Below are 25,504 nucleotides of genomic sequence, written 5' to 3'. Positions count from 1 at the left end.
AAGCGTGATGGACCGGAAGCGCCAGGGGTGAAAGGTGGTGCCAAAGGAAAAATAGCAGTGCCTGTTAGATCAAAAGTGCCTTGAAATCACTGCTGTTTCTCTGAAGTGCAAGCTCAAAATGTCCATTTCAATGTGTTCAAAATCCGTTTTTAATTGATGTCAACAAGTTGCTAAAATCAGGGGCACAAGACCACTCTAAAGATTCAACCTTTCTGAGGGGGGGGGGGTTCCACATCACCACTCTACTGTAAGGATGCCCATCAAAACAATGGCAGCAAGGATTAGAGCTGTCAAGCAAAATCCTCCTGTCAAATTCAGGACAACTCCTAAAAAAAATAGGTGCAGTACCAGCTTTGGACACAAGCCGGCCCTAGCGGTCTAAACTCTGACAGTAGAACTGTACTTCAGGAGTTGCCAGCCTCCTGAGACAGCTGGAAACTTCAAAGCCTTTTTGGTTAATTAAAAATGTAAACACCTGCTGTTCCCTGAAGACAGGCTGATTCAATTAACATTGCAAGAGGCTGGGAAACCTTCTCACCTCAGAACTACACACAAGAAGCCAGGAGATCATATGGACATGCTAACCAAATGCAGAGTGGCCCCCTGGCCTGCTGACCTCAGCCGACACAATAGACTCTTGCAATTGAATGGGGTATGTTAATTTGGGTGTGGACTGTAAACTGAGCTCCGCCTGGCAGAAGAGACATGTGATCCCTGACTCCCAAGTTTCTGGGGGCGGACCCAAACACTGAAGTGAATTGAAGGCAAATATATGTTTTATAAAAACACTGATAACTAATTGTAACCAGATGACAGGAATGTACAATTTGGAGATCCTTAAAATGGAAATTGTACCTACAATTTGAGTCCAAACTCAATTCCGTACGATGTTCTGAGGCAAAACCCCATAAATTATGGAGATTGCAGACACAGGGTTCACGCTAGAAAAATGAAAATTTACTGGAATATGGGTAGAAAGGTGGGGTACATGTGTGCCATTTTTGGTAAACGTCCGATATTGGTAAATCAACTAAAAACTGAGGGGGGCGCTGTTGAGCGCCGAACAAGATGGCCGCTTGAAAGCTACTCTCCGCGGCAGGCAGGTCGCAGGATCCTTTTTTTGGCACCTTCTCGCATCTCCACTCAACTTTGAAGGGCACGACTTGGTCACTGATGATCCGGGCTTCATCTGGCCCGAATCCCGACGCGCAACGGTGTCGGGTGCCCTGACATCCCGATATCCCCGTGCCCCTCCCCCACCAGCGAAGCGGCTTCGCGCCAACGTCCAGCCCCGGCTGTGGGACGTGCCGGGCCTCTATGCACGCCAGTGCCGCCATTCACTCCAGCGAGCATCCCCACCCACCCCTGCTGAGGCTCGCCGCTTGAGGAGGCCTCCCCCGGAGCCCTGATCCAGCATTCTTCCTGTGGCCGCTCCCCGCCACCGAGGGGGGGTGGCACATACGGCTGCGGCACGATCCGATGCCGCCTCGGAGGGCGTCCTCAGCGCTGCTGCGGCCCGGCCCTTCCTGGACCGTGGTCGTGCTCGCCAGGGGGCCGACTGTTGGGGGCCCTCGCCCCACCCCCCTCAAGGAGACTCCGGAGAAGGGGTTGAGCTGCGGCGCACCCCTGTACACCTGGTGCCGCGCTCCCCCGCCGACGCACATCGCAGGGCCCTGGGCCCAATAAGGTACGTGGTGCGTGGAGGGGGGGTGCCGCTTCACCCCCCCACCCCCGGGTCGCTCCGCGGCCTGAGCGCTGGCGGTGCCCGACTCTGGATCATACAGGGCATGCGTTAGATGCTGGTTCCTCCGCCCGACACAGTCGACTCTGCCCTGGATTCACTTCACCCAGGTGTCCCCCTGCTCAGTTGATTGGCCTGCATTTGTGTAATTGACTTGGGGTGCTCTGGGCCACGCCAGCCACCCACATCTCTACTTGAGGGGGGGGTGGTGGGGGGGTGGGTCTCCTGGCCTGGGGACTCCCGGGGCCTGGTACGTCCTACATTGCTGGTTCTGAGCCACAGCCTGTCCATTTAATCGGCAGTATACAGGGCCGGGTGGTGTTCTTCCCCACCCCTCCTACAGACTCACTTGGATAACCATATCTGGATCACTGTTCTCATAGCGGCCACTGGGCACCACCACTTTTAGCTTCTACGTCATCTACACCCGAGGTCTTCGGACTGCGCCTTCCACGCCACCTGGGGCAGGCTGAACCTCCACGGACTGCACCGGCAGCCACAAGCCTCACATATATGGGTCCACAGTCGCTGGCCCCCTCTGGAAAATCACCTGCTCTACATCACGCCTTGCATACTGTCCTGCGTGTCGCACAGTCTGAGTTCCCCCCCACCTTCCTTTCTTGAGCTGCTGGGTTTCCCCCCTTACTCCATTGGAACTTCAACATCGCCAGGATGACCAAGGGGGCCGCAAAGAAACAGAGCTCCATCAATATGTTTGCGAAGACGCCGGTGAGATCGCCAGAGGAAACCACCGAGCAGGCTCCCACTGCGTCATCATCCGCCACAGCCCTGGAGTCTCAAAACATGATGGACTTTATCCGGGAGGGCTTCACCACACTCCACTCAAAACTAGATGACATGAACGGCACTATATCCTCTATCAAGGCCCACATTGAGAGGACAGATCGCCGGGTGGCGGAGGTCGAGACAAGGGTGGGCTCCGCTGAGGATGCATTGGGTACCCTGCGCTCTGAGGTCGTCGCTCTATCCCACCGAGTCCTTGATGTGGAAAAGAAGAACGAGGACTTGGAATCCCGATCAAGACGCAATAACCTCCGTATTATCGGTGTTCCCGAGAATGAGGTCCATGAATCAATGGAAGACTTTGTCGAACACACATTACTGACACTCCTCGATTCACCCAAACTCTCCCCGCAATTCACCATAGAGCGTGCACACCGAGCCCTGACGGCTAAATCCAAGCCTGGCGCTCCTCCTCGGCCCATCATAGCCCGTGTGTTGAATTTTCGTGACCGTGATGCCCTCCTCAGGGCCGCGAGACTCAAGGGTGAGCTCTTACTGGGTGGTGCAAGGATCCATCTTTACCCAGACTTCTCGATGGCCGCCCAGCGTGAACGCAAGCCTTTCCTAGCGGTAAAGCGCAGGCTGAGTGACCACTCAATTAAATACACCATGCTCTACCCCGCCAAACTTCGCACAGAACATGCCAACCGGGTGCTCTTCTTCACACTTCCAGAAGAGGCCTCTAAGTTCCTAGGCAAACATTTCCCAGGCTGATCCCCACCCCCCCTCTGTTCTTGGCTCTACAGCTATCCTTCGGCCCCGTCGGGGAGGGCCCGGGCCCGGCCATCTCCCTGTACTGGAGTCACACTGGTTTTCTATTCTGTGACCCGCTTAGATTGTTTAATTTTTACGAATATGTGCCACGTCAACATGTGCAAGATCTCCGTCCAAGTTACGTGCAAACTCCCACTGTCGGCACCTTTTGTTTCACTTGGACCTGCCGCTGCCCGGAGAGACGCGGCCAATCCGGCCTACAGGCCCCCAGGCGCGGATGCCTTTGGCTTGGTTTTGGTTGAGGGGTTTTGGGATTGCCATCCCTCTGTTTGGGTGAGGGTTGTGGGTGGGGTGGGACATGTTGGGGGTTATGTTACAAAAAACTTGGCGTGGGCGGCAAGGACGGACCGCGAGGTGGTACTCAATGACTGTTACTGCAGGGCTGCTAAACTGGCCCATTGGGTATTGACATTTTCTCTAATACAATCGCCCCTGCATCAATGTCTGGGAGTGACCTGACTCATGAGCTGGAATGTACGGGGGTTGGGTAATTACAAAAAGATGAGGCAGCTGCAGGCTGAGCGTCATGGGTCCAAGGTTCTTTTTTTACAGGAGACACATGCCTGCACGGAACAGTGTATGAGATTTGCCAAATCATGGGGCCCCCACAGATTCTCCACCGATTTCTCTTCCCAAAGCCGTGGGGTCATGACTCTCATTCATAAGAGTCTCAAGTTCACTCTTATCTCCTCACAAATAGACCCTCAAGGCAGATATGTACTGCTTCATGCCACACTTCAAAATAAGGAGATAGTCCTGCTGAACATTTATGGTCCTAATATAGATGACCCAGATTTCTATGTACAGGTCACTTCCCTTCTCGATGGCTTCCCCCTTGTCCCCATCCTCTGGGGGGGTGATTTCAACACAATTTTTGATATAGCCCTCGACAGATCTGGGTCCAGGCCCCGTCAACTTTCCAGGGCAGCCTATGCTGCACTATCATCCCTACCCCATCTCGCCATGGTTGATGCATGGAGGTTCTTCTACCCGGATTCCCGCGTTTATTCTTTCTACTCTTCAGTCCACGATTCCTATTCCCGTATTGATAGATGGGTGATCTCCAACAAATTGGTTAAGAATGTCATACAGCTAATGATCCTCCCCAGAACCCTGTCTGACCACTCTCCTGTGACCGTCACCATAGATTGGGGGCCGGATCCCGGCCGTACTCTATGTTGGAGGTTGAAGCCTCTCTCCCTTCTGGACCCAGAGTTTTGTTCCGAGCTTGAGGTATCTATTGAGGAGTTCTTTGAGACAAACACAGGCTCGGTAACATCGCAGGCCACTCTATGGGAGTCCTTCAAGGTTTATATCAGAGGGATAGCACTGTTGAAGGAGAATGGTGTCCTTAAGTCGATCCGTAGAGACCTCGCCAAGAGCGAATCTAAATTATCGATCCTTGAGGCTAAATGCTCACTTCATTCCACTCCACTACGGGTACCCTGGTGGATATCGGGGTGGAGTTGGATACGTTCCGATCACTTGCGGAGCGCAAACAAAATTTTTTAGATAATCCTGGCATGGCGAGGAGATACAGGGAGGGTGAGCGCCCGGGCCGATTTCTGGCGAGACTTATCCATCACGAGACGGGGTCCCAGCATATACTTGGGATTGAGAGACATGACGGCTCCCTGGCTGTCACCTCACAGGACATCAATATGGAATTTTTTACATTCTACGAAACCCTATATTCCAACTCTGATGAGGTGCCAGCGACGGAGATCGATTCCTTTCTTGATACCCTTGCTTTGTCGAATCTCTCTCCGGAGACCGCGGGTTCCCTTGATTCCCCACTTACACTTGAGGAGCTCTCTGATGCGGTGGACTCCTTATCCTCGGGAGGGCCCCTGGCTCGGATGGTATCCCAGTTGAATTTTATAAGCGTTATAAACTACTATTGCTCCCTCACCTGATGGCTCTCTGGGAGGAATCGGTGGAGGCCGGTGTATTTCCCCCTTCACTCCGCGAAGCCACAATTACAGTATTACTTAAATCTGGTAAATCCCCCTCGCAATGCAGCTCATACCGCCCGCTCTCACTTATAAATTGCGATGTCAAAATATACGCCAAGGCACTGGCACTCCGGTTGGCTCCCTTTTTGCCATCTATCATCCACCCAGATCGGGGGGGCTTCATCCCTGGTCGCTCTACTTCTCTGAACCTAAGGGGTCTCTTTAATATAATTAACAGAATAAATCCCGAGACACATGCGGTAGCGGCCACGCTTGACATGCAAAAAGCGTTCGATTCGGTTTCATGGAGGTATTTGTGGCGGGTCCTCGAGAGCTGTAAATTTGGTCCCTCATTTCTCTCCTGGGTTAGGTTGCTCTACTCTGATCCTGTGGCTAGGGTCCGCACCGACGACCGGTGCTCCCCTCTCTTTGGGATCGCCAGGGGGACAAGACAGGGATACCCCTTTTCTCCCCTGATGTTTGCTATAGCAATAGAGCCCTTCGCCGATATGCTCCGCCAATTCCATGCACATAGAGGTCTCCACACTGCGGGCCAGGCGGACATAGTGTCCCTATATACTGATGAGGCACTGTTGTTTATACGCTCCCCCTCCATCAACTTACCCCGAATACTGGAAGACGTCATACATTTTGGCCGAATTTCGGGCCTTAAGGTGAATTGCTCGAAATCTACACTCTTCCCTCTTACGGAGTGCACTCTTCCCCCCCCTCCTGACACCCAGGGGTTCACATGGGCTCAGTCTACTATTACTTACCTGGGGATTGAAGTAACGCGCCATCAAGCGCTGACTTTTAACGAGAACTACCAAAAGTATCTTACACATTTGTCATCTAAAGTTCTAGTCTGGGACAAACTCCCGATATCCCTCGCAGGCAGGATAGGTCTACTGAAAATGGTTGTGTTGCCCCAGTTACTCTACAGGTTCACCAATATCCCCCTGTGGCCAGGGGGGGGGGGTTTCTTCCGTGAACTGACCCACACAGTCAATTCCTTTCTTTGGCACTCGGGTGCGGTCCGCCTTAAACTGGATACCTTGTCTACCCCTATGGCTTACGGGGGCTTTGGTGCCCCCGATTTCCTCAAATACTGGCTGGTATCCCAAATTCAATATACATCCTACTGGTTTAACGCAACGGACCCCCCCCCACACATTAGGCTCGAGAAACTTGCTGTCTGCGACCGTGACATTCGATCCCTGGTGATACAACCCGCCCCTCTGGCGCTGGACTCGCAGAGCCCGGTCGCCTGCACATCCCTGGCATTGGCAAAAACATGGAAACTGTCTGTTACTGCTTACACCTTCCATGGCAACCTCCCTCTCTGGAACTTCCTTCCGGGGGTCCCACGGGTGCCCCCGGCCATGGTTCGACGCTGGGCTGAGGCGGGATATGAGTTGCTGCGTGATGTGTTTGATCAGGGTATATTTGTTGAATGGCCCGACCTCCCATTGTCCTTAAGGAGAGGCCAGTGTGTATGGCTCCAATATTCATCCCTTCGCAGGATCCTTAAACTTAACTACCAGATGTTTCCGGCATTACCACCGGACGACCCTATCATCGAGGAACTCGCCTCCCCCTCACCCACTAGAGGTAAAATATCTAGACTATACACTATGCTGCAGTCCAGATCTATTCCAGAATTCACTAAACTGAAGCGGGCGTGGGAGGCGGACCTTGGTGTCGAAATATCTGATGAGCGCTGGGCACACATGTGTGAACGCATACACCGGGTGTCTCAACTCCCGCTTCAAACTGATTCAGTTTAAAGTTCTACATAGGTTCCACTACACCCCGATCAGATTGCACCGCATGTCCAGTGATCACCCCTCTGGCTGCCCTAGATGCGGTCAGGATGCTGCCGATTACATTCACATGATCTGGTCCTGTCCCCACCTCTCACAGTTTTGGGAGGCAGTCTGCTCGACGGTGTCTGCTATGCTTGATCACCTCATCAGTCCCTCCCCGGTGGTATGCCTCTTCCACGACCTCCCGGGCCTCCCCTGGAATTCCAAAAAACTAGCTGGCCTCTGCATGCTTCTTGCGGTACGATCCATACTACTTTGCTGGCTTCGCCCCTCGCCTCCCACACATGCCCAATGGTTAAGAGCGGTCACGTGGGCCTCAGACTCTGAGGAAGCCTGGTCTCACCTACAGCCCACCCACTCTAGGCCTAGGAATATCTGGCTCAGATTCCTATCTTATATGTCAGACCTGAGTGCGACTCCGGACACATCTCCCCCAGCTACCTCTCCCCACCGACCCGGGTCCTCGCCCCCATCATAGCTCTCTGACATTCTGCTCATGTTATATAAATGCCCAATGGTTGTGTTTACCTGTGATGTAAACCCTGTATGCCTATATTGTGTATATCTGTATTCATATTGTACTTGCCTGGCGCTGTTCGCCTATGTTTTGCTGCCACGCTGAATGAATAAAAAGAAGTTTAAAAAAAGAAATCAACTAAAAACTAAAATAAGTTGTCATTTTTGAATGCAAGCCCCCAGGAAGATCAGAGTTGGGCCAGAATGTACCTTAAGTAATCTGTAATATGTACATGTAATGTCAAACAACTATCTGGGAAATGTGTAGTTATGAAAAATGAGTTCCAAGTCAAAAGCAAAGGGGCGTTTCTTCAATAGATCGTAAATGGCTGTCATCACTCTGACACACTATCCTTTCTCAAATCAGGGACCAAAGAATCCTTTGGCCTATCAAATCTTGAGAGGGTTGGGCATGCAGAATTAGCCGACCCACCCATTTTCAAAACACATAAAAAGAGCCACTGGAAGCCAGACAGACTTTCTTTTTCACTTTCTGCTGAGCATTTTGACAGACAACTTCACATCCAGACTTCAGACTTCACATCCAGAGACTCCAGACTCCAGATAGACTACAGAACTTTGAACCAAGAAGGCTTACTGCAAGCTAAAGTATTCTCAGCTGGCCTTACAAGTTTGCAAACTGATTACCCCAGATCTACAAGGGGCACATCAGAATAAAACCGCCGGGCTGTGCGGTTTGCTGCTTGCTAAGAATCCTGTGTATCCAGAACAGAACCAGAGACCCAGAAGGCAGAATTATCCAGAGAGAACCAGTACCCAGTGGCAAGAGAACCGCAGCCAATCCTGACCCGATCCGTGACGAAGTCGCATTCCTGTCCAACATATAGTTTGAGTACTCAGCCAGGACTGTGCAAAACCAATCTCTTAATTTAAAATAATCTAATTCAAACTATTTTAACCTATTGAGAACTGCATCATAGAAATCGTGTCCCTTCCTTTTGATTCAAAGCTGCAAAACTGCCATCTGTCATCTGTCATTCTGAACTTTAAAATTTCATTTCGAGAATCTACCTTCACAAAATTGTCCGTATCTCCGGAACCGTTTGTCCTAGGAACGTAATTTAACTTTCATCTTAAAGCTAAGATTCTAAGCTTTCCAACAAACCTAAAACTTGCTACTCCTTATAGTTTTTCCGTAATCGCGCTCGAAAACAAAATCGCACTCGGAAAAATTGCCACAATTTGCGATTTGGCTCAATTTCTTCACTTGTCGAAATAGCAGCTCCTTGCTTTCCTGAAATTCGTTTTCAACCTGACAATCATTCATAGAGCATTGCTAAAGTGATCCTGAACTAATTTAAAGTAGCTATCACTCACCCTGAACCTCCTATAGGTAATTAAAAGCAATTTTAGCATATTTTTCACTTCATTGCATACCACATTTAAAGGATTTTGCTTCTGTTTAAAATCATACCCGTTTTCCTCTAAGCTCGCTGGGGGGAACTGGAACTTTGTATTGCATTTGTGTGTATTCCTGAGAATTGTGTGTGTTACTTCCATCTCCTTACATTGCATAGGGGGGCGGGAGGGGGAGTGAATTCTCAAAGAAAAAGTGATCACATTATCTTTTGCTGAGATCATATCAAGTTTATTTCTGTACTGCCTTTTATTCATCTTTGCATCTCCTTGAAACCATAAAGCATTCTCCGATACCTTATTCCCCTGTTCCTAGTCATAAGTCACCAGAACGGTGCTATTGTAGGATTACCGATTGCCGATTACTGCTCATATTCACAAGTGTGATATCAATTATTAATTTATTATAAAAGTGCGATATATATATATATATTGTTTAATTCTCAACTAAACCTTTTAAATTTGCAAAATAAAATTACTTCTTGGCTCAGTGGGGTCCGGGGGATTCTAAGAGGGGTGTTATATAAGGGTTGTCATCCAGAGTACACGAACTGGACATAAAAATATATAAATAAGGGCTTCCCTTGAGCAATCCCAGACAAGGCACTGACTTAGTGGGACTGCTTGATTGGAGTCTTTAACAATAGGGAGAATCTGGCAGCACTTTTTCCAGTCCCTACTCCTACACCCTCACCTCTCAGCCCAGCCTCTGAGAACAGCACACGGAATACAAGAACAAAACCCCCAAAATAGGGCTTACTAGCCACTATTAAGGCAGGTTGAAGTGTCAGGGGGTGTAGAGAGTCAGTAGGGAAATCAGCAGGGTTACAGAATTTGCAAGAGCTTAAAGGAATTCAAGGGAACCCAGAGAATTTGGGAGGGGGACGGACGGAGGGCTTCTTACACAAAATAACAATTCAGTTTGATCTTAACGATTCTCCCAGCGCCCCACTGTTCAAGTGTTCATCCAGCCCTCAATTACCATCAGTTGCCTGCTGCTTCCTGGGTCCTCAAGTCCTCTGAATTGCCCCTGAAGATCCTTGCAGTCACCAGCTGCCGCTCAAGTCCCCCAAGTACATACACAGACTCAAACAGAGCATTTTCTCACTGCCACAATCAGTGTGCTACCGAGAAACCAAAAGGAATTGAGCCGTAACCCCAGCCAAATAGGAGGGCACTTCAAAGTTCCTCCCATTTCTGCCCAATTGGATATATGAAGCATACCATAATCCTCCAACTGTTTGTGAAAACAACTGAACTGGAAACAAATGTAACCACCATCTATTATGTACATTTTTGGAAAATCAGCAAGGCATTTTAATCATTGCATATAGTTCTAAACTGTTTTCTTTAGAATAGATTAAAGAAAGGTTCTAAAACGCTCCAAATTAGGGGCATGCAAAATAATGTATTATGGAAACTTACAGCTGGCATGCGAGTGACTATCCTCCTCGCACAGTTCATGGAGCTGCTGGAACTCTTCTTGTGCCAGTTTAAACCGCTGCTGCTTTATTTGGTAGATTTCCTTTTTTGCATTCAGAGCCTCTTGTGCTACAATCAAGTACTCTTTCAGCATGCGTTCCTGTTCTCGCCGCCATTGCTCTCGCGGATCCTCAATTTGAGTGACTTCTGAAGAGGGGAAAAATAAATGGTTATAGTACAAACAAGAAAAGGGAATGTATGGTCAAGTCACTTGTAACGATTATTAGTACATGCTAGCTTTATTCTCCTCTACAAAGTTCTTTCTAGGCAGGCTTGTAGAAGCATTGAAACTGTGGTGAATGCCAGAAGGAAGCCAAGTGCTGTATCCCTCCCCCCCCCCCCCCGAGACCTTTTTAAAGAGGAGATCTTGAGGAAGATCAGAATTCCTATTGCTAGGTCAGTGAATCACATTGGGTACCAATCTGGAGTGCTGTGATCCTTTGTTGTTTCTATTATAACTTCACTAGGCTCTATAAGAGTTTTCCCAACCCATACAGTGCTACTTAATAAAGCTGTTGAATGTTCTTACAACTCTGTTGATTCCTTTGCCACACATGCCATCAAGAGTGGGATTGCCAGGAACTAACCCATGAAGTGCAGCCCACGTCCAGTGGGTAGGCACAAAGGTTGACGAGTCAAGCAAAATTCCTAATAAACTCACCTTTATCTTGCTGAAGGGGAAGACCTTTGAGGCTACCATAAGGGTGCAGAAGGCGACAACTGACCAGTAGGTGTTATGGTGGTTGGCAAATACTTATTGTACTCAAAATCTAGCTATCCCCAACTCTAAGAGGGGTTTCCCTGCCTCAAACTAAAGGGTCTGTCAGAATGTTCGTACTTAAAGAAAGCCCTGTCCTTAGTCAAAACCTTACCTCTATCCCTTGCACTATAAAAGTGTCTTAATCAAAAGCAAAGTTATCCCGCCAGGAGAATGACTCCCTTCTCCTGGTGTGTTAAAGGAAAATCTCTCTAGGACTCCAATCAATACCAGGAGGAATGACTCTTCACACTGGGCTTGGTGTACACACAGTTTCAGATGTCATCATGGAGAATAGTCTCTCTCTTCAAGCTGGATCCAGGGGGAATGACTCCCTTCTCATCGATAATGGTTTCACAAACGTTCCACTTTTGTCCAGGGGGAATGACTCTTCCCCTGGATGTTTAGTTTCAACAAAGTTCCAGTTAAGATCAGGGCGAATGACACCCTTCCCCTGTCATCTTAGGTAAAGTTTGCCAGAGTCCCAGGCTCTCCATAGCCAGTCAGATGTCTTTTCTCTACCACTGTTTAGAGGGTTCCTCCCTCTGATATTTCCCTTGTGTTTATTTGGGTCCCAGACTTTGGCTCATCCCTTCTTCTTAGGTCCACTTGGTTCACTCCCCTGCCAGTACTGCCACAAGGAAGAGGACTCGTATCAACAGAGGCTTCACCTATGTTCGGTCCCACATCCTTTGCTCTCTTGTCTTGTCACTAGGCCCACTTGGGTGACTCTCTTTCCAAGTACTGCCACGAGGAAGATGCTTCATATCTATCTGTGCGGTTTGCCCCTCTCCCGCACCTCCAATCCACCACCAGTCCCTGTGACTTGCCCGTTACCTTTGTTGGCTCTGGGACGGTTCTTCCGGGGTGCTCAAGTCTTCTCGTCAGGTTGCACGGGCATCTCTGGCTTCTGCTGCTCATCTTCCCCCAGGTCTCTTCACCAATGGTGTCTGCGCAGTTACTGGACCGCTTGGTCATCCACCTTGAGGTCACGCCATAGTCTGCCAGGTTCCAGTCACAAACTTGACCTGCTCCACAACATCGGGTAAAGGACTCCCATCATCAGCCTCTTGCCTTAGGGAGCGGACTGCTCTCTGCTTTCCCACCGCGACCTCAGCATCTCCTTCGAACTTCGAGCTGGACTGTCAGTGTTTATCTGCGGGGAATATACAAAAATGTCACCCTCATTTGTGCGTACCCGCAGCCACTACGACTTTGGGGGCGCACAAAATACTGACTCCCATTAATGCGCCCAAGCAGAGCAGGAGTTGCGGGGGTATCCCCCCGCTCTCCTTGGGGGCAGTAACAGGAGCCAGGGGTTACGGGGACAAGCAAGTTGAAAAAAAAAAGCACCCTGCGGCCTCAGCTACGACTTACGCAAGTGGGAGGAACCAACGGCACAGGGATAGCGGGGATTCGGCGGCGAACACAGAAGTGTGCCGCCGTAAAGGGTAGTGTGGGGGGTCAGTATGTGGGGTGGGGGACATGGCTAAAGTGATCTATTTGATCACTTCACCACGCCGTAACTGGTGTCGACATTTTCGTAGGCGCAGTTACAGGCATGCAGTGATCACAGATACATCTGCGGCTCTCCTGCTCTAAGTCCTTTGTCAGTTTTTATGTATTTCACAGGACTCCCCCCCCCCCCCACCGAAGTATGCCATTCCTGTATCTACTCTGAGCCATTCGTCATGGCTCCTGGAGGGCCACCTCCTCTTGGTACTAGCCTTGTTCTAAACTCACTGAAAGGAGCGTTTGGTTGCCAGAACGTTTGTGCTCCACGGCTGCATTTTAAGTGACCTCCGTATACTCGGCACTGCGAGCGTAGCTCTTGCTGAGGTACTTTTCACTTCCTCGAGGAGGTGCACCTGACTGCGGTCACGTGACGGACCACGTGACTTTGAAGGTCCATTTAATCACGGACCAACCACCCTTGCGGCGTTAAGCCCTGGAGGCAGTAAGGGCGGAGCCGCTGTTTTACTGTTTGGCTATAACCTGTGAGTAAATTGGTCCGGGTCCAGAGTTGTAAACCCATCTATTTTTCCTTCTCCAGTTCTCAGGGTCAGGGGTGGAGAGTCGGACTCTGGCAGCTCCATAAACTGTCAGGCGTTCCCTACCCTGAGACTGTATGCTTCACCGGGCTCCTTGGATGAATGAAGTTATTTATTTATTTTTATTTTTTTTATCATTTAGCTTGATTTTGCTATTTCTGTTCATTTTTATGTAACTGCTATATACTGAAAGTCAGGTTTTAAGTCTAAATTCCTCATTGTCATTCCTCAAGTCCCCCTATTTCTCTCTGGGTTTTGGTTCTGTCTGAATGACACGCAAGGGACTTCGAAGTCAGACAGCTATGGAGGCTTCTCTTGCTTCGAATCCTTCTGCCACTGGTAATATCCCCTCTGCTTCGCCAGTCACTATTGTTTTAGATGATCCCATCCCTGCTGCCTTGGGGAATCTACATCACGTATCAGTAGATGTTCCCCTCGACTCTTCTCTTCTAAAAACCCTGGCCCAGGCCCAAATTCATGCTAGCGATAGGTCCGAGGTATTTAATGCTATGGGTATTAATCCACGTATAACAGCTTTTAATAGTTGTATTTTTAATGGGAAACAAGATATTTCAATGGACACAGAGGAAGAGCGTCTAGCAGCCACTATAGCCTCCAATCTTGAGGAAGACGGTAGTTAACCAAGGGCTAAGGTTCATTTGGATCATTCTAACAATAATATGGTCAATATTGTGCTTTCATCCCCTGTTGAATTACATCCTAGGATGCCTAAACTGCCTGTTATGGTGGACGATCCTGTATCCAATGCTACAGAAACATTGATGGTGACAAAAGAGGTTGTTGATTGCCTTTCCCCCCCTGTGGGAATGATGTTATTCTTCCCATTAAACTTTCGCCGGGGGTTTATTCCTCTGTTAGGGGTGTAAATCATACTTCCTCTATCCATGTCAACCTTTCTGCCAATTTGGCTAGAACTCCCAATACCCCCACAGTGAAATCCATTATGTTCAAAACTCCACTTAACAAATCACATATTCCCACACCCAAAACTAAATTCAATCTGGGTACCCAAGGGGAAAAAAATCTAACTTTTTCGGAAAGAGGTCTGCAACTAGCACCCTTGTTAAATCTCTACACTCACTTCCAATAGTGGCCACATCGGATCATACTCATTTAGTTGATGTAGCTAAGAAATTATAGATCGAAGATCCTCTAGCTCAGGATATTGACATTAGCATAATAGAATGTGCAGATAAGGCAATCGCTGATAGTCACCTGGGTCTCAACTCTAATAATACTAATAATGTCACCCAGCAATTTTGTGATGATTCCTATGTGGGCTCTCCCTCTGATCTCAATTTTATCGATGAGTATACAGAGAAACAAAATTGGCTGAGAGAAAGGGGTCTACTCCCAGACTCAATAAAGGATCAGGGCAGCAAATCCATTCTGCATCATACTCTCAAAGAGGCGGATGATAGAATTAAACTTTCTCAACCTACTCTTTCGGCTCTGAATATGGTCCCGAGTTCCTTTGTGAGTGTGTATGATAACATATGGTCAGAGGTTAGCTCACACTCTTCTTTCTGAAATCTATTCCAGGCTAGAGGGCCTTGACAGATTCGAAGAGTTAGTTAAAATTATTAAGGAAGACCACCCCCCTGTGCCCACACATGGCTCTGATCCCATACTCTCCAACTAGATTATGGCTGATGCCCATTTGGTAAATCAAGGGCTCACTGGGAAATCGCCGACTATACAAGGTGTAGTTTTAGATAAAGGTCTGGGTACTACTGTCCCCCAATGTTCGGATCAGGATATCTGTGATCATCCTTCTATGATTCCTTCATTTACTTCTGAGTGTGTGCGAGAGGTTCTTGGGTTGGAGGTAAAACTCCCTATCCCTCACACCAAACTCATTACGGAATTAATGGAGGAAAAAGTCCAAGAGGAGTCGGTATGTCATCCACTCAATTGTACTGTTCCTGGTATTCCCCCTGTGGGGAGGACTTTAGAACTGGCCGATCCACTTAAGGGTGTCCACATCGCTTCCTCTGTGGACCCTATATCCATTCCGACTTCAGAGATCCCATCTGATCCTATTGACCTCACTAAAGAAATTATTCATCAAAAAGGTTTGCTTTGCATAGGAAAGAAAAGAAAAAATAATCAGCAAATGAAGAAAACTAAAAATCAGAAGAATTTAAAAAATATTACCTCATACCAACCAATTCTTTAAAAATCTGTTCTCGGCAAATACTTCAGCTTCCTCAACCCCTTCTCTCGTTCCCAAGGGGCTTGGGAATCCTGTTGAACCAGTGGTTTCTGTGAACCCTATTCTTAATATGGTGGCCACTTTGGCCACAGCCAATTCATCTCCCACTACATTAGTTCTATCTACCTTAACGGACACTTTGGCAGATGGCCCTACTACCATCAATATTGTCCCTCCAGTAGTGGGACATAATACTGAGGGGGTTGTGAACACTGCGGTCTCCAGCCCTTCGACAATAGTTCTAACTTTACCAGAGCCGACCTCCAATTACGCTTCAGTTGAATTAACCACCAATACTATTGTCAAGGTGCAGGATCCCTCCTCAGTTGTAGAAATCTTAACTACTTCATCTAACCCCGTATCTGGGATAGATTTGAGTCATACGGAGACCACTTTTTCGTCGATCAATGCAAACCTGGTTAATATTGATTTGGTTAAACATCTATTCCAGGCGTTATTGGTTCCTAAAACTGCCAATGGGGCAGTGCCTAATTCAATTATAATCCCGTCTCAGGATGGGGCCCCATCTACTCCTTTCCCATCTCTGGACCCTCTTCTCTCTTCCGTTATTGAGGGTCTTCCGGCCAATATCGAGCCCACAATGAGGGACTGCGGTATGGGAGCTCGATCAGTGGGTGGTTCTTCTGCTCCCATCTCTCTTAATTTAGCTCATTCAAGTATGCCAAGTGTTGGCCCGGTTATGGGCCGTGAAGGTCTCCTTCCTGGGCCCAATTTTGTCCATTACAGTAATTCTTTCAAATCATGTGAAAGATTCCCTCTGGGTCCAAACGCAATCCAAAATAGGACTATATTAAGGGGTGCAAGGGGCACTGACTTGGAGGCTGACTCTTTAACTCAGTTCACTAAAAAGATCACTGATTCTTTACCCCAATTAGCAGAAGCGAAAGACCCTCTTGATATTTTACAGCTTACTAGTCTCTGGGGTCAAGACACGTCAATTTGTCTTAACCGTGGTAACATCTTAAAGATTTTTCATCTATTACCCTCGCTTTCACTCATCTCCAGTTACGACATGGATAGTATTTTTTTCCCTATTCAGGGTCGGGTAGATGTGAGTAATATCGTTCTTAAATCAAGAGTGGTCTTGGATTTGATTATGGGGCATAGAGAAGGGTTAAAGCAACTTGGTTTCGAAGCAAACCTACTAGAATCCACTCAGTTCTCCAGTAACAATGGAGGTGGTGCAGACTATAGGGGAAACCTCACTATGGTATATCATCCGGAAAGAGCTCCACAGTCCCAACAGAGGCAATTTACGCCCAGATCTAATGGAAATTTTCGAAACTGGGCTCAGGTTACCGCAGCTCTGTGGAAATGAGTACCATCCGATTCATTCGGAACTTTCTCCCAAGACTCCCCCCCCCCCCCCCCGTGAATAGTTTTGTGTTTCTATCTTGGAATTCCAGAGGTAATTCCCATCTCTTCACGAATTTGGACACACTAACTATGAATAGGGCCTCATATTGCTTTTTTCTGCAGGAAACCTGGATGCTCTCAACTCACGTCTTAGATGGGTTTGATATCTTTTCTCAAAATGCTAAACCCAGTTTGGGAGGGAGGCCCTCTGGGGGTCTTCTCATAGGAATTAGAACCTCCTTTGGTTTCAGGAATAAAGTTCTTCCGGATATGCTTTTTGGCATCTTGGCCCTGGAGGTGACTTCTCTTGATCTAATGGTCAGTCTACTCTTGATTAATGTATATTGGCACAAGGGAATTTCTGCTCTTGAGCCGTTTTTGCAAAGGTTAACGGACACGCTTCTTTTCTGGAGATCTCTGAACCCTAGGGGGAAATGGATTTTGGCAGGTGATCTCAACTCTGATTGCTCTATTTCTTCTGACTCCAAATATGATGACTTGGGACTGGCTATGGAGGATGACTCTCGCCTAGGCCTGAAATATGCACGGGGTCGTCTTTGGAATTGTGCTTTGTATTCGGTTGGTCTAACTTGTCTTAATGGCTACTATGATGCCATTAACTTACCTTGTCCCACATGGCGCAGATCTTTATCAACATCTACTCTAGACTATGTCTTTGTAGATCATTCACTTATTCCTTTCTCGGCCAATGTTGAGGTCTCTTAACCCATGGAGTTGATCATGGTATCCTCCGGGTTTCATTCCTCTGTCCTTTTCCCATTAAGTTTTTGCCCGCCGGGGGCCCAAGCCATCTCCATACTGTGGGACAAGGGACAGGGATATGTTGGTCACCTATCAATACCAGTTTACTCAACCGTAAACTGATCTCTTCCTTTAATCATACCTCTTTCTTGGAAATTAGAAGTTTTCAATACAGTTCACTTCGATAGTTTTCTTAATGCTCTTCACAGCAGTATTCATTGCCAGCTTAGGAAGGGCGTTTATAAAACTTCTCACCCTCATAGATTTGATCAAGAATTGGCTAATGCAAAGGTCCTCACTCGGAAACGTATTAGAGGTGTACAAGCCCTAGATTCTGATTGGGTTGTCAAAAATATAAAAATTAAAACCAAAAACCATTCACCAAAAATATAAAAAAAGTTACTGTAAGTCAAGAAAAGCTACTATGCTACAAAACGACACGGAGCATATGCTTGCAGTTCTAATAAAACGAGATCTGAGGGCATTTTGGGTTACCTTGTCCAGCCTTGAGGACGTGGCGGAGGTCGACCAGTTGAATGCCATCCCAGAGGTTCAATGGGTAGAGCATTATACCGAATTATTTGACACAGGGGGTGATGGATTAGAATATTGTCTTTTGGGAAAGAATCTGTCGAAGGATTCCTGGAAGCCTGTAATTGATTTTGAAAAAGTACTTGGACTTATTTCTAAAGTCAAGAAATCGAGGGCTCCGGGGCCTAACGGCCTTACTAATAAAATGTTTAAAGCTGAGCCAGATCTTTGGGCCAACCTCCTCTCCCTGCTTTTCCAAGACCTTGTTAATTCTGGGAATGTACCTACTAGTTGGCAAACCGTTCACATTGTTCCAATTTTTAAAAGAGGTCTACGCACTTTGGTCAAAAATTACAGACCTATTTCCCTTATTGATGCGGACTGTAAGCTTTTTGCCTCTATGCTTCTTTCCCACCTTAACGTCTGGATTAAGGAAAATCATATTCTCCCGAAACAACAAACAGGTTTCAGGACGGGCCACTCAACTAATCTTAATGGTCTTATTATTATTGCCTTGCAAAATTCTACCTGGGGTAAATGAGATGGTTCCCTCTACGTTGCGTCTATCGATCTGTCAAATGCCTTTGATTTGGTAATTAGGTCAAGACTCTGGGAAAAGTTAACCAAATGGGGCATCCCGGCGGGTCTTCTAACTCTTATTATGGCAATGTATGAGAACTCGGGGGCCCATATTAGGCTGGATTTGGCAGGTACTCTTTCCGGAAGGATAAGGACCCGTATTGGGGTGAGACAGGGTTGCTCCTAGCTCCGTGTCTTTTTATCCTCTATATGGCTGATGTGGGTGACTTTCTGGGAAATACAGGTATGGTGAGCGCTAAACTGGGGGAGTTGAGGCTCTCATGGTTGGCATATGCCAATGATTTTCTTCTCTTTGATCACACTAAAGTTGGCCTGCAGAGGCTCATTTGCAAATTTGAAGAATACGCCATTCTTAATGGGCTGAAGATTAACCTGAGCAAAACTCGTACTATGGTCTTTTCAAAGGGGATAAAGGGGAATAACAAAGAATGGAAAATAGGTGGTGAAAATATCATCAGAGCACACAAAATCGTCTATCTTGGATTTCTCATTCTGGCCCAACCCTCGGCGATTGAACTCAGACGATTTCTTAGACACAAACTGCTCCCACTCATCTCCCAATCCATTAGATTAGACAACAAATACTGTATGTTCTCCTTCAAGCCTGTAGTAGGCTTTTTTAAGGGTAAGGTCACCCCTAAGCTACTTTATGGAATGGAACTTCACTTCTTGGCACTTTTGATTTTTTGGGACTCTCTTGAGGGTATCTATTGGAGGAAAATTTTGAAACTGCTGAATTCTATTCCAATAGTGGCCATTAGATACGAACTAGGGCTAGTTTCACTGCGAGCCAGGATTCTCTGGAGGGTCCTTACTCTTTTTTCGGCTCTGCTTTTTCCTAAACCCAACACTCTCTATGCTGACGTGGGTCATATGACTTTTTCCCAGGGGCCTCTGGTTCGCAACCTTTATCTTAACGCATTCAGTGATCTCTGTGACAAGACCCTGTCAGATATTTCCACTGATAGGGACACTCTTAACAAATCCCAATAAGGAATAAGGTTAAGGAATGTCCTTTTAGTCATGATGGGAGCACCACCATTGAAAAAATGCATTCTTATCCCTCTCTGAGAGACGTACAATTCGACCATAAGAAAAGAGGTCTGTTGTCTTTTATTCTGACCCAATTCCCTAATAGATATTACTGCTCTCTTCTCCTCAAACTCAGATGGAATCTCCTACCCACCCGGGAAGTCCTACATAAAAAGGAGTTTTCAGATTTAGACTCTGTCGCTTTTGTAAAACTCTGGGGGTGATTGAGACCTCACAGCATCTCTTTTTAGATTGTACTGCTCTGACAACTCTAAGGGACAAATATTTAGCTAGATTTAACATGAGTCAAATGGGGGCAGATAATCTAATTTGGTCACAGTGTTTGGTCACAGTATCGGTCGATTCACAGGTTTAAGACATTCTAACAGGTCAATGTTTCTAGCCACTCCCCGGCAAAGACTGTAGCCCATGGGAGTTCGTAGGGAAGACGAGAACCCAAGTCCATCTTGTAACCTACCAGTAATAGAACATGAAAATGTAGAAGAGCTTGATCTTTCATCGCTCTTCCCAGTGAAAAAACAGTATTGCCAGGAACTTGGCTGGGAAGAAATGCCAACATTTTTTACAAAATGGCAAAAGTCTTTTTGTTAAAATAGTTAAGACACCAGCCAGATCAAAAACACCAGGCAGATGTACTAGACGAAATATAAATATCAGTTAATTAGCCACAAAGTCATACACAGGTACCTCACACTGTCCTACAAATGAACATACTAAGACGCCATGGAATTTGACAAATTTGGATGTGTGGCATCCCTAACAGGGGACCTCCCCAAGACGCTACAAATTCTGAGCTCAAACAGAAGCAAATACTAATGAAATTAAGAGCAGTATCTTTGATAGAACAGGACAGGAGCCTGAACAACAAGCAAAAACACAACTGTCCAGTTGAAACCTGCAAAAGCACCACAAGACATGTACTATCTGAATAATAAATGGTTCCCTGGTCAGAATCTGGAGGTGGTGGATAACCATACTTACAGAAAGTGGCAAGACAATCTAGTCCAACCTTAGAATATGCTGTACAGACAGCAGGTTATTAAAACGTGTACACCCTTCGGCCACAAGGCATGGCTGCCATTCAGTCTGTACATAAGTCAATTGGCAGAGTTCCAAAGAAGGAAAACTCCCAACCACAATACAGGGATTCTGTACCAAGGGCACGATTCTTGGTGTCTAGCCCAAGATTTCACAAATTAATGTTGCACCTAGACAAGTGGGCAATACAGAAGGGAGACCTTCAAGATTCATCCACACCTGTTGGGAAAAGTCTTTAATAAGTGTTTTTCCTGTGTGAATGCAGCTCGTGTCGCCAGGTTCTTAACACAGTAAAAGGAAGAATCCAGTGCACACCAGCTACTTCAGTCCTAGCAAAAAAGGCAACTAGCAATATGATTATAAATGTGGGCAAGGGAATGAAAAAGAGCTGGAAAATAATAAGGAGGCTATTCCAGAAATGTTGGAGCAGGAATCTAGCCCCAAAGACTAAAATCCATGTCAGAGTAGGGGATCAGGCAATTGCAGTGTTATAGATTCTGGTAGTTGGCAAAATGGGGAACAGATTGAACGTAGGTCCTTCCTGACCAAGTAATCCTGGGATAAACTGTACAAATGGGCACACAAGAATCAGGAAAAGCCCATCAAGAGGTCAAGGGAAAATTTTACTACAAGGCCTGATTTGCCAGAAACCATAGTTCTAATTACCAACCTCCAAGTTTCCCCCTTTGAATTTCCCAAAGGTCTCTTTGTGGTTATATCAAGACCCCCTTGGTTAAATCCTCCAGATTCTCTTTGCAGTAGTATCTCTGCAAAGGTCTAATGTCCTTGGGCCTTTCGGACCTCTTTGGCTTTGTGTTTAAGCATTGTGCTGGCTTCAATATTACTTTCACATTTTCATCTTTCACATATTCATCTCTCGGTTTTCCAAGTTTCCTATGACCCTCTTTCTCTCAGTTTGTGGGGTTCAACTTGTCACCCTCATCCCTGGACCACCCTGGTACCTTCTGTATGTCTGGGCATGCTCCAGCAGGGTTGTGGCAGTTCACCTCCCTTCTCGGTGTCCTTGACCCATAAGCGTTGGCTTCACCAATGCTGCACGGCATGGCAGACACATTGGTTCTTGTATTCAGAATGGAGGATTCTTTCCTCTGTTCCTTCCAGATCCCAGCACTGTTTCTCTGGTCCCTGACCCACCATGGCTGCACCATAGTCATGCCGCCAAGAAATAGGATTTTCTAATTTCTCATTTGGCTGACTCACCTCCACAGGCGTCTGCTTCTCGGATCCTGCCTGGCACGGCAGACTCTTGGGTTCTCGTATAAACCCCATCTTAGGTTTAGGGACAGAGGCATTTTTCCACTCTTTTATTAATAAATATAATGTTATACCCAAAAACATGCCACCATTGTGTCCCATCATTCTATCGCCATCTATCGTTCAGTGGTATCGCCTCTTTCAGCGTCTGCCTTGCTGCATTTTTTGCTTCCTGTCTTCTTCCATTCCAATGCTGGTTCAGCAGTTTTCTGTGGCTCCGGCCCGTCAGGACTTCAGTACACTAGTGTCTCCCCTCTGTGCAGGATTCTCTTCTCTCCATTGATGCTCTGGTACATCAAAGAGGCATGTTGCTGTACATCCACACCTGACTAAAATTGGCCGCCGACATAACCTTGAGCCAAGAGAAAAGAGCTGTCAGTCTTGGTTGCAGGCCATATAGTTGTACCATTAGTTTCTTCTATTCCCATATAGGCAAGAATTGTTTTCTTTGGAGGGAGTTCCTTAAAGAAATGGGAGTCCTTGTCCCTCAGAGGGGAGTCACATCCAGCAAGGTCCTGCTTTCCTTGACCCCTAGTGAGGGTCTTGCTTAGCCGGCTCACCTCCGTAGCATGAAAGGGGATGGTTCCCCCTTGGAAGAGGGGTCAAATTGCCTAGATTCGACAAACACCCAGGAAACACAGCAGTCAGGAGTTTGGCATGGTCTGAGCACAGAAAAAGCTCTTCTTGAGGTAAAGGACACATTTCTCAAACTACTGGACACCAATGGGGCTTGCAAAACTCATGATACTTGATCAATCCACAGCATTCAATACAATAGATCACCACACTCTACCAAATGGAGTCACTTTGAACCAGAAGCAGAGCACCTCTTCCTAGAATTCGTTAAATTCATTTTTACACAACCATATCGCGACTGTTAAAATATAGAAGTTTGAAACATACCCTGTCACTATGAACTGTGGTGTTCTGCAAGGCTCACATCTTTTACTTATTGTATCAAGTTTATATATGAGGGATTTGAACGACTTAGTGATGCGTATAGGAGCCATTCCAAAACTATTTGGCTGACAGATCTTGTTCAGGCACGCGAGAAACATTAGAACACGTACAGAAAACATTTATTCTGAATCAAAACTGGATGAAAGACGTATTCCATATCTATGACAGTAATCACCACAGCTGTGCTGCTTCGGAAAATCTTTTGGCGTATGCGTCCTGCGTCGAGGACGTCGATACGCCGTCCTCGAGGACCTCCTCCGATGGCTGACGTCACTGGATGTTATAAGTAGGACGCACAACGCCCGTAGCCTCAGTTGTAGTTTTTTCCCCAGAACATGTGCCACCAGTCTTCTGCCGGTCTGACACACAAAGCCTTGCGGAAACGTAAGCTGCAATCGCATAAGAAGTTCCGTAGCGGGGAAGGTAGGGAGGGAGCGATAGGGAAAACGTCGTCGGACCATCCCATCAAAAGAACTTTACCAGGTAAGAGAGTAACTTGTTCTTCGAGGGGATTGGGTCCTCCGATGTATTCCATATCTATGACAGACTCCCAAAGCAGTACCAATGCAAGGAGGTGGAAAAAGAATTTAGAAAACAGAAATTTAGCATGCCCAATCAAATTGCGGAGTAAAGGACCGCCTTGCCAAAGGCCAGATCCTGTCCCCGGATGGAATTGAGGGAATAGTGATGTACAAAAGTATGTACCGAAGCCCAGGTGGCTGCATCACAGATGTTGCGAATAGGAACACCCCTCTGCAGGGCAGTAGAGGCAGCCATACCCCTGGTAGAATGGGCCGGTAAGCCGACCGGTGGGTCCGTACCAGCCAAGCGGTAACACTCAGATAGCCAAAATAATCCAGCTAGACAAAGGCCCTCATTACAACTCAGGCGTTAAGGGTTAACGCCACCGTTAACCCTTAACGCCTGATTCCCACCTTAACGCCTGCTTTTTGCAGGCGTTAAGTTCCATGGTGCTAAGGCACCTTGGTGCTAATTACGGCACCGTAATTTACGGTGCCGTAATTAGCGCCTTCCCCACTCCCATTATGCCCTATGGGGTAAAAATGGGAATGGGGAAGGGAAAATGGGAAATGGGGATTTACCGCCCCACTCACCTTGTAATGGGGCGGTAAATCCGCCATCCACCATGGTGTAAACGTAGTTTACACCATGGTGGTAAAGTTGGTGCACTTAGCACCTCAGTTGTAATGAGGGCCAAAGTCTGTTTCGTCACAGCCTGTCCCAAATGCTTTCCAGCGTAACCAATAAAGAGCCGATTGTCCACTCTGACCCGGGAAATCCGTGAAATATAAAAGCTTAACGCTCTCCTAGGATCAAGCCTATGGAGCCTCTCCTCTTCCTTACCAGGATGTGGAGGAGGATAAAATGCCGGAACAACCACCTTCTGGCCTAAATGAAATTCCGACACCGCCTTCGGAAGAAAAGGATGAACTCTAACGACAACCCTTTCCTTATGAAACACAGTGAAGGGTGGCTTAACTGAAAGTGCCTGTAACTCACTCAGCGAGCGGAAGTGACCGCAACTAAAAATACAGTTTTCAGAGTTAACAGTCTCAAAGGGCATGAATGCAAAGGCTCAAACGGAGCACCCATCAGAAACTTGAGAACAAGGTTCAAATCCCAACCGGGCACCTGGAAAGGTGACGGAGGGAACACATTAGTGAGCCCTTTCAGAAACTGAGAAATTAAAGGAATTTTAAAATAGGAACACTTTTCAGACGAGCGCCTAAATATGGACAGTGTAACCTTTAATGGTACCCACTTGAAGGCTCCTGTGGGCCAAAGAAAGCAAAGACAGAACCATGGGAATTTCACATGCAAAAGGATCCACATTCATAACCCTGCACCAGTCGCAGAACTTTCTCCAACGTCAAAGGTACAGTGACTTTGTTGCGGGCCTTCTGGCCGAAAGCCACACCTCCATCAAGTCTTCAGGGAGGTCCCAATCCTTATACCTCAACCTTTCATAAACCAAGCGTGAAGGTTGAGGGACCTGACCTCTGGATGGAGAACCTGACCCCCCTCCCCCTCCTGTGAGAGCAGATCGTCTCGGTAGGGAAGACGACGTGGAGGGCAGATGGACAAGTCGAGAAGGTCCAGGTACCACGTCCTCCGGGCCCACGCTGGAGGAATGAGGATCATCCAGGAACCAAACCTCCGTAACCTCTGCAGTACTTGCAGGGTGACGGGGACTGGAGGAAATGCGTACAGCAGTGGGAATGACCACTCCACCACGAACGCGTCTCCTAAGGCTCCTTTCTGAGGAAATTCCCGCAAGCAGAACCTCTCACACTTCCGGTTGACACTGGAGGTGAAGAGATCCACTTAAGGGGTCCCCCAAAAGGCTAAGATCTCCAGGAGGATCTCC

General features: G+C 47.2%; 1 protein-coding gene across 1 annotated transcript in view; it reads right to left on the bottom strand.

The window, feature by feature from the left end:
* The window catches only part of WWC3 (WWC family member 3), a gene marked incomplete at its 5' end in the record, with an annotated part of 1,141,234 nt that overhangs the window by 846,812 nt on the left and 268,918 nt on the right, over positions 1–25,504 (bottom strand). Inside the window, one exon of the mRNA XM_069639076.1 lies at positions 10,419–10,622. Coding sequence (XP_069495177.1) covers positions 10,419–10,622 — 204 coding nt within the window. The remainder of the gene's footprint in view (positions 1–10,418; positions 10,623–25,504) is intronic.

Source organism: Ambystoma mexicanum, chromosome 7q, assembly GCF_040938575.1.
Source record: "Ambystoma mexicanum isolate Mex_15411 chromosome 7q, UKY_AmexF1_1, whole genome shotgun sequence".
Classification (NCBI taxonomy): Eukaryota; Metazoa; Chordata; class Amphibia; order Caudata; family Ambystomatidae; genus Ambystoma; species Ambystoma mexicanum.
The sequence above is the reverse complement of the archived record's forward strand: the minus strand, read 5'-3'. Positions and strand labels throughout refer to the sequence as shown.